The sequence below is a fragment of the Canis lupus genome, chromosome 7 (assembly GCF_003254725.2).
Source record: "Canis lupus dingo isolate Sandy chromosome 7, ASM325472v2, whole genome shotgun sequence".
Taxonomy (NCBI): Eukaryota; Metazoa; Chordata; class Mammalia; order Carnivora; family Canidae; genus Canis; species Canis lupus.
Genome location: NC_064249.1, coordinates 27,577,795 through 27,587,429, shown reverse-complemented (window position 1 = coordinate 27,587,429; position 9,635 = coordinate 27,577,795). Strand labels below are relative to the sequence as shown.

The window sequence follows — 9,635 nt, the reverse complement described above, 5'->3', positions numbered from 1 at the left end:
AAAAGGGAGAACTAGAAGGGAGAAAACAAAGAAGTTTCTTTGAGATAGTGTATAAATGTGAGAAAGGTGGACTTTTTATAGCTTTCATTAATTTAAAAAAAAATGCCTCTCCTCCCTCCTTCCTGCTCCTTCAAATGTCCACCATTCAACCTAAAAAGTAGTGGTTCTCTAGTTCCTAAGCTGTGCTCTTAAGGCTCACCATGAAATAGTGTCAAAAGGTGTTTTATTCTATGAACAATTTTCTGACAAATCCATGTTATCATAAATGTGTAATATAAAATTACAACCATGAAAGTGTTACTTTGGAAAAATAAGCTGTAAGTCTGATTGGTTGTTTAAAACTTCTTCCAGTAATAATGCTTGTTATTTATTCATTTATTTTGTCAAACAGATAACCAACAATGACACTAAAGATTTCAGTGAGATTTATGAAAGAATAATTTTAAAACGAGGGAAATTTTCTCCACCTTTTATCAGCAAATTAGGAAAAACACTTTTGTTGTTCAATTGGTGGCTGTATTTATTAGCAAAACCTTTCCTAAAATTATATCTCACTTAGTTGTGTATTTCTCTGTTATGATTTTGTCTGCATGTGACAAAACCTTAGAACAGAAGATTAGAATATATTTGTTTATGAGTACAGTCCAGAGGTACACTGTGCAAGGCTGCCAAGTAAGCTCTATGATCAAAGCCCTCAGCACAGGGCTTCCACCTCATTGTCCAGTCTGCAATTATCATGCACACAGTAGAAAAGAGGGGGAAAAAAAGACAAACAAAGAAAGCCTCTTAATTTACAAATGGCTCCAAGAGTTTTTACATGGACCATGATAAGGAGGCTGGGAAATGTAATCTCTTTATTCCAAGCAGCAATATGCTTATCTAAAATTTGGGAATTCTATTATTGTAGGAGAAAATGCCATAGCATTTAATACATTAAAGGAAAGAAAGTATATAAATGAAATTTTTTAAATATGTTAAAGAAAATAAAGTATAAGAAAAACTGAGGGAGAATGGCCTGCCAGAAAAAAATGCTTAGCTTTTGGGAAGTGCAATCAATTGCTTGTAGTAGGAGTCTCTGAATAGCTTCAAAGCCCTATTCAAAGAAACTTGACTGTCCTCCTCATCTCTCCTTGTTTCCCTGCCCTGCCCAATCCACGTTAGGGGGTCATGGAGAAGCTCAAAGAGAAAGAGAAGCAGCATATTTTACCCCCACTTGGAGTCAGCCAGACCAATACCAGCCCTAGTTTGGAGGAGGAGAAAGTCGTGATTTTGATTGAAATAAGTTATTACATGAAAACGGACAGTTTTAATTGCTAAGCTGTGAAAGTAAAGTGATTATGCAAGATCAAAAATATCATAGATGTGCCCGGGGACTTTTTCCAGGAGCAGAGAAAGAGCTTTTCTTCTGAAAAAAGCTTAAAAGAATGATGAGAAATAAAAGCAAAGATCGTTTGTTATTGTATCCCATGAGTATTGCTTGTACAAAGCGGTGGTTACAATAACTACCTCGCAGAATTTTTCACGAAGATTATGTAAAAAAGGAATATAAGAAAGTTGCAGAGAACAAGGCTTAGAGAGTCACTAAATAAATGTTGATTTCCCTCCCTTGATTCCTGCTATTCCTTCCACAAATATGCACTGAATTCATACTACTTGCCAGTTATGGTTTTCAGAATGAAGACACAGGAGGGGAAAAAATTTAAAGCAAACAGGAGAAGTGGATTTGAAAAAGAAAAATCTTTAGCTCACATCTCTTGTCTAAAGAGAATTCTTGATGTATCTGCCTCATACCACCTTGGGGCAGCTGTTGAAATTTTAGACACAAGCCCCAGGAGGGACTCCAGCACTTGAAGCTTGGAGTTTTAACCTCATTTTATGAACAGTCATCATATAACATATTACTTGAGTTGTGAGATCATGTAGTTATTTTTCTGTTAAAAGGTAACACCAACCCAAGTGGGTCCACACACAGATATGAAAGTGAGGGTCTGAAAGCATTCCCTAGGGGTATCCAGCTGGAGAGAGGCCTTTTTCCATTTTCTCACCTAAAAGCATAATTTCAGTTTTCTCCATTAACATGGTGAATTTCACTTGCCTATTCTGCTGTCCCAGTTATAATCGCTAGTGCCTTCAAATTTTATCTTTAGTGACACCTAGTGGTTCCACTTTGTAATGAGAACACTCTGGCTTTGATCCTTTCTCAGGCTGAATTCATAAGCCAAGAGAGGCTAGGCTTGGGGTTGATTTTTCACCTTTAACCTCTTCAGCGTCAATGTGAGAAAAAATGTCTTTGTATCATGGAAATTCAGATTCTCCCACTTCCTACTTGTAAAATAGAATGATATTCCTGCTCCCACATCACGGATAGAATGTCAAAAATATCTGAAGAGAGGTACTATGTTCTTTCAAGTGGCTGTAATTGTAAAGCAGCTCACTTTCCTACCTTTGGAAGCTATGAAAGTGTTACAAATTAACACTATGGGGGGAAAGAGAAGCAACACCAAATGTTTCCTTTCCCTGGTTGGAGAAGAAACATGCTCTGGAGATTTTTAGAGGAAGAAATCCAATGATTCATTTTTCTGTCTGGTTTGAACTTGTAATTAGTTAAGAGCAAAATGAAAGCAGAATTTGTCATTCCAGATTTGAAAGCCATTTCAAAATCACTTTATAACAGACCCAATTGTGGTTCGACAGTTATCTTACTCTTGTCTTTTGTTTTCTCTCAACCCATAGATTACAAAGAAGTTGGACAGAGTTAAATGAATGCCCAGAGAACAGAATTCATTCTATTATGACTTCTTTCTTCCTAACTTTTACATAGGAAAAAAAAGCACAAAATACTATAACATACACTCATGTGTCCCCATTTTTTAATATAAAATAAAGAAAATATTATGGGGAAAGTTGGTCTAATTTTTTTCCTTCATTCCAATCCCATTTCCCATCGCTGTCATGCATATGGTATTTATCCTCCCAACCAATGTTTTGTAGAAACAATTTGTTCTCTGTGTATGCACCCATCAAAAATGTTATTCAGGCTTGTTTTAATTATATAAATGTTATTGTACTGTAGATATCATTCTTCATTTTGTTTTTTATAGCTATCCACGTATGAATATATAATCTTAGTCCATTGTTTTAATTGCTGAATTCCATTGTATGAAGAGATCACAATTTATTTGTCCATTCTCTTTACTGTAAGAAAGTTGTTTCCAACTTTTTTCCTATTGAAAATAGTGCTGTTCAAGCACTTTTGTAATAGTGGAGTATGGACTTCTAAAATGCTGTTCCTCCATAAAAGCAACAAGAATACTGGCAAAATTGTCAAAATCAACTTTTTTTGAATTTGAGGAACCAAAGGCTTGAAATTATCTAAGGAGTGTTTATTTAAAAAAAAAAAAAGATTGAAAATGAACAACCTCAAAATCACAGTAGCTGTGAAAATCAGAAACCTAGACACTGCTTGAAAGGACAGAATAGGTTTTTAGCTTTCCCCAAATCCTCCAAGGAACCATCACTGTTTGACTTGTTTGCAATCCCCCTGAAAAGTACTGTATATTTCACAGGGCTCGTCTCTTACCCGACTCAAGCTCCTTCAGTACAAGCAGCTATATTTATAGCAGCAAAAAAGCAAAAGGATCTCAAATCAATAACTTAACTTTCTACTTTTAAAACTAGACTAAAAACAAGCAAACTTATCCAAAACTAGCAGAAAGAAAGAAACAATAAAGATTAAGGTGAACATAAATGAAATAGACGTTAGAGGAAGAAAGTAATTATTGAAACCAAAGCTTTGTCATTTGGAAAGACAGCAAACTGACAAACCTTTAGGTATATCGCCCAAAGAAGAAAGTCAGATAAGTAAGTGGTGAAAGGCTGTGGCTATCAACCTTCTAGAAATTGAAATGACTATAAGGGAATATTCTAAATAGTTGTATGACAACAAATTAAAAAACAGATAAAATGGACAGATTTCTACAGAGACACAAACTATCAAAACTACTCAAGAAATATGGGGCATTTGAGCGGCTCAGTTGGTTAAGCATCTGCCATCAGCTCAGGTTATAATCCCAGGATCCTGGGATAGAGCTCCACATCATCCTCCTGCTCAGCGTGGAGTCTGCATTCCCCTCTTCATCTGCCTCTCCCCCTACTCATGCTCTCCCTCGAATAAATGAATAAAATCTTTTAAAAAATTTCTCAAGGAGAAGAAAAAAATTGAATAGAACTATAACAAGAGGTTAAATTAATAATCAAAAAACTTCCCACAAAGAAAATCTCAGAACCAGATGGCAAACTCCACCAAGCATTTATTTTTTTAATATATTTTATTTATTTATTCATGAGAGAAAGAGAGAGAGAGGCAGGCAGAGACACAGGCAAAGGGAGAAGCAGGGTCAATGCAGGGAGCCCGATGCAAGACTCGATCCGTGGACCATGGGATCACACCCTGAGCCAAAGGCAGACGCTCAACCGCTGAGCCACCCTGGCGTCCCTCCACCAAGCATTTAAAGATAAATCAACATCAATTCTTTATAAACTCTTCCAAAAAAAAAAAAAAGAAGAAGAAGAAGATTGAACATTGTTTAACTCATTCTATGAGCCCAACATTACTTTGATACCAAAACCAAAGACATCTCAGGAAAAGAAAGCTACAGATCGATCTCTTATGCACACAGATATAAAAAACCCTCCACAAAATGGTAGCAAACTGAAACTAGCAACACATAAAAAAGATTATATATCATGATCAAGTGGAGTTTATTTTAAAAATGCAATGTTGATTTGCCATCTAAAAATCAGTTAATGCAAAACTCCAAGTGTTGTCAAGCTCTTGGGGAAATTGGAACCCTCAGACATTGCTGATGAGACTCTGAAATGGTGAAGCCACCTTGGAAAACAATTTGGTAGTTCAAAACATTAAAAATAAAGTTACCATATGAACTAGGAACTCTCCTTCTCAGGTATCTACCCAATAGAAATAAAAGCATATGTTCACACAAAACCTTCTACATAAATGTTCATAACAGCATTATTCATAAAAACCAAAAAGTACAAAAGAACTCAAATCTACATTAATTGGTAAATGGATAAACAAAATGTGGCATATCCATATGATGGAATATTAGTCAGCCATACAAAGGAATGAAGTAGTGAAACATGCTACAACACGGATACATTTTGTTTTTGGTTTTGTTTTGTTTTGTTTTGTTTTGTTTTATAATAAATTTATTTTTTATTGGTGTTCAATTTACCAACATACAGAATAACACCCAGTGCTCATCCCGTCAAGTGCCCCCCTCAGTGCCCGTCACCCATTCACCCCCACCCCCGCCCTCCTCCCCTTCCACCACCCCTAGTTCATTTCCCAGAGTTAGGAGTCTTTATATTTTGTCTCCCTTTCTGATATTTCCCACACATTTCTTCTCCCTTCCCTTATATTCCCTTTCACTATTATTTATATTCCCCAAATGAATGAGAACATACAATGTTTATCCTTCTAACACGGATACATTTTGAAAACATTATGCTAAGTGAATGAAGCCAGTCACAAAAGGCTATGTGTTGTGTGATTCCATTTACATGAAATGTCCAGAATAGGCAAATCCATGAAGACAAAAAATAGATTAGTGACAAGCAGGTACTGGGGGAAGAAGATAGTAACTGCTATTCTCTTGGGATTGATAAAAATATTCTAAAATTAGATAGTCTGGAGGGTTGCTTGATTCTGTAAATATATTTAAAACTAATGAATTGCAAACTTTTTGAAAATGAATTTTATGGAATATGAATTTTATCTTAAACTTTATTTTTATTATTTGTTGTGAAATGATACTGGTTTGCATTTTGATGACTTTAAGGCAGCTTAAGCATCTCTTAATGTTAATTGGTAAGTTTTCCCCTTCTGTGAATTTTTTAAAACATTTTATTTATTTTTTCATGAGACACACACACAGAGGCAGAGACACAGGCAGAGGGAGAAACAGGCTCCATGCAGGAAGCCTGACACGGGACTTGATCCCAGGTCCCCAGGATCACACCCTGGGCTGGAGGCAGTGCTAAACCGCTGAGCCACCCGGGCTGCCCCCTTCTGTGAATTTTTTTTTTTTTTTTTTTTTTTTTTTTTTTTTTTTATTTATGATAGTCACAGAGAGAGAGAGAGAGGCAGAGACATAGGCAGAGGGAGAAGCAGGCTCCATGCACCGGGAGCCTGATGTGGGATTCGATCCCGGGTCTCCAGGATCGCGCCCTGGGCCAAAGGCAGGCGCCAAACCACTGCGCCACCCAGGGATCCCCCTTCTGTGAATTTTTATTCATGTTCTTTGCCCATCTTCTATTGGCCTACTGGTTTGTAAAACTACCTTTCACTGTTGGTAACGTATGAACCAGAAGCTTTCCTCTTCAGCAGTGACAGGTGAGCATGAGTGGCCACTTGGGCATGTCAGTACTTTCTAGACATTCCAGAGTGGAATCTCTGAAATATATGGTTACCATGACAAATGACAACATCTCATAAGATTCCTTTAGTTGATAGAGTGTTTTACCTTTGACTAAGAGATAAAGTACTTGAGTTTCTTTTCACTACTGTGCCTCATCGACAATTACAGAGAAGCTATACATAAGTAAGTACTATTTCTCCTATTAATCCTCCAAGCAATCAAAAGTCTGTCTTCTTTCTAAAGTGACTACTTTTCTTTGTTTTTATTGTTAAAAGAAAGAATTCTGCATGCATTAGGCTTTACCTCACCATATGCCCTCTTCTAAAGTTCTTACCAAATTTGCTGATTGGAAGAGTTCATCTTTGTTAATTGACCTCCTGACTTAATGTCTATCATCCTTTCCACCATCTGCCTATATCTATTTTCTTTTGCAGGCATTTGAGCACCTATGTTACCTAATGGTCATCTATCAGTTGACACTCACCAAAGTTTGGTCTCACCCCAAGCCCTCAAAGCCTAAGACTGAACTCTCCTCCATAAAACATTTCATATTCTTCAGTTAAGCTGAATCAAGGATTCAGGAAACAAATCCATCATGTGTCAAAAAGCATCAATAAAAAAATGCTAATCATTGTTTATTTATTAAAATAAACCATACACACATAGAAACACAGACAAAATTTATAACAAGGAGAAAATTCTAGATCTGTCCTAAAATTTACTTATGTTGTGTGTCTAATCCTGTGAGAATTTTAAGGAGCAAATTTTCGTTAAAGCTAAGTCTTTGGTAGGGTAGACCAGGAGTATTCACCTAGGAAAATACAAAATATTTGAAGATAACAATGAAAATACTCCATTAACAAAAAAAGAGCTAAGTAGTGAGTACATACATCATCTCTGGAATGAGGCTTTTGTTCACATGTTTGGATCCAGAGACACCTCCCTGGGAATGAATAATCTTTCATTCTTGTTCTGAACCAAGGATAAGATGGAAAGGCTGAACTAAAAGAGAGTCACAAAGATAAGCCATTGCTGCAGATGGGTTAGGATGGATGAGATAAATTCTGCAGTAGCTGTGAAGTCACCAGGGTCAAATAAACAGCTGGGGAAGAATAAGGCTAAAAGAGCAAATTTACACACACAATTTTGGGTCAGGAAGAAGATTCCTCCACATGAAAGGCCAGCAAACACTTCATCTGAGGATAGTTCATTTTATTCAATAATGAGTAATAATTAAAAAAGAATCAATAGAAGATGTAAACAAATATTTTACAAGATAACAGCAGGAAAATAATATAAAAATAAATGTCAAGTAATTTTAGAAAAATATTTTCACAGAACATATGAAAAAGCCTTTATAATTTAATGAAATAATTTTATCTATAAATATGATCTCAAAATAGGAATATAATAATTTAGGGAACAATAGTCCAACTCAGAAAAGAAGTGGATGAGAAAAAAATATTCTACAAAAACAAAGGGCATGCCGGAAATAGTACAAAAAAACATTGCTTAAAACACAATAAGGAGCATGAAGGACAAGATTGAGGTCTAGTAGAAAGATTTTTAAAAAGAAATCAAAACTAAGTATAATTGGTATCACTAAAGAAGAGAACCAAAATAATAGAAGAAACTATTTAAATAAAAATTTTAATAAAACTTTCCATGATTGAAAAGAAGGCTATGACCCTAGAGAAATTAACTCACAATCAACAGTGAGTTATATCCTAGTAAAATTACCAATTTTCAAAGATAAATAAAGAATTGGAAATCTGGGAAAAAGAAAAATGTAGGCCTCTTTTTCAATCAGATTCAATTCACCTATTAAAGAGAAGAAACAGGGATCCCTGGGTGGCGCGGTGGTTTGGCGCCTGCCTTTGGCCCAGGGCGCGATCCTGGAGACCCGGGATCGAATCCCACATCGGGCTCCCGGTGCATGGAGCCTGCTTCTCCCTCTGCCTGTGTCTCTGCCTGTGTGTGTGTCTCTCTCTCTCTGTGACTATAATAAATAAATAAATAAATAAATAAATAAATAAATAAATAAATAAATGAAACAATTCAACTCACTTTGGTCTTTCCATAGCACTTCCAGGTGACAGTGGAGCCATGCCTCTAAAATCATTGAGGAAGACATTTTGGCCTGAGAATTTATGCCCAGCCAGATTTTAATTCAAATAAATGAGTGTAAAAACATTTTTTAATGTGAGAGAACTCAAGGAATGTGGTTCCCTTCTTCAACAGATTTTAACCCAACTGATGATGAGCTGAATGGACAAGGCAGGGCAGTATACAGTGAATCTAGCTCATGCAGGGCTAAGGCATAAAGGAAAGTGAAGATTATTATTTAAAAATTGAATGTAAATATTATAAATTTTGAAAATATAGAAATGATAGCATAACATAAAATATAGGACAAAATTTTTAAAGCAACACATAACAAAAATATTTATAACTCATAATGAAGATAAATAATTATAAACATCTACATAAGAAGAATTTTAAGATGTCCTCCCAATATTCCTGTATTTCAGTATCCGTGTCTTCAATAAATCCCTCCCTTTGAAGCTGTAAAGGTAAGGGAGGATGTGGGCTGTATCTCTAGCTGGGAGGATATGCCCATGTTCCATAATATGGCAAAAGGAATTTTACAGATGTAATGAAGGCTACTAGTAGCTGACTTTGAGTTAGTGTGGAACAGTGTAGCATCAAAACCATAAGGCAAAACTAAACTATAAGAAAGTTACTGGTTTATGTACTAATACAAAATACTCTTTTGCAGTATTAGTAGTAGAAGACTATAATTCACTTTTGTCAGCATGAAAACAAGAAAGAATTTAAGACATAGTAAAGACAAAGGTAAGTGTGTGTATGTGTTTGCATGTTGTGGAGAAAGATCCATTTATCAATCTGTAGCCATAAAAATAGAGAATATATCTTTTATCTCTAAAGCCCACATAAAGGACTATTCACAAAAGATAACCGCATTAGGCTAGAAATTTCTGTATAAGTTCCAAAATGTAGAAATAGCAAAAATATGCTCTAGTTACAAAGCAAAACATTAGAAAGTAATAATGAACTTATGAAACAACCCCCCAAAAAACCCTACCATTTTTCATCTAAACTATTCTATTTTAAACAATTATTGGGTCAAAGAGGAAATTGATACAGAAATTACAGTATTGATAATACAGCATC

The 9,635-nt window shown here is 35.5% G+C and overlaps 1 protein-coding gene across 8 annotated transcripts in view; it reads left to right on the top strand.

The window, feature by feature from the left end:
- Positions 1–6,492: 6,492 nt before the first annotated feature.
- MROH9 (maestro heat like repeat family member 9) overlaps positions 6,493–9,635 on the top strand; it is a 98,610-nt gene continuing 95,467 nt past the window's right edge. For 5 of the 8 annotated variants that reach the window (XM_049112302.1, XM_025430375.3, XM_025430381.3 and 2 more), the window contains exons 1-2: positions 6,493–6,623; positions 9,220–9,296. In XM_049112302.1, the coding sequence (XP_048968259.1) occupies positions 9,257–9,296 (40 nt within the window). In that variant the 5' untranslated portion in view covers positions 6,493–6,623; positions 9,220–9,256. The remainder of the gene's footprint in view (positions 6,624–9,219; positions 9,297–9,635) is intronic. The other 3 variants (XM_025430379.3, XM_025430378.3, XM_049112303.1) reach the window with 3 other exon arrangements.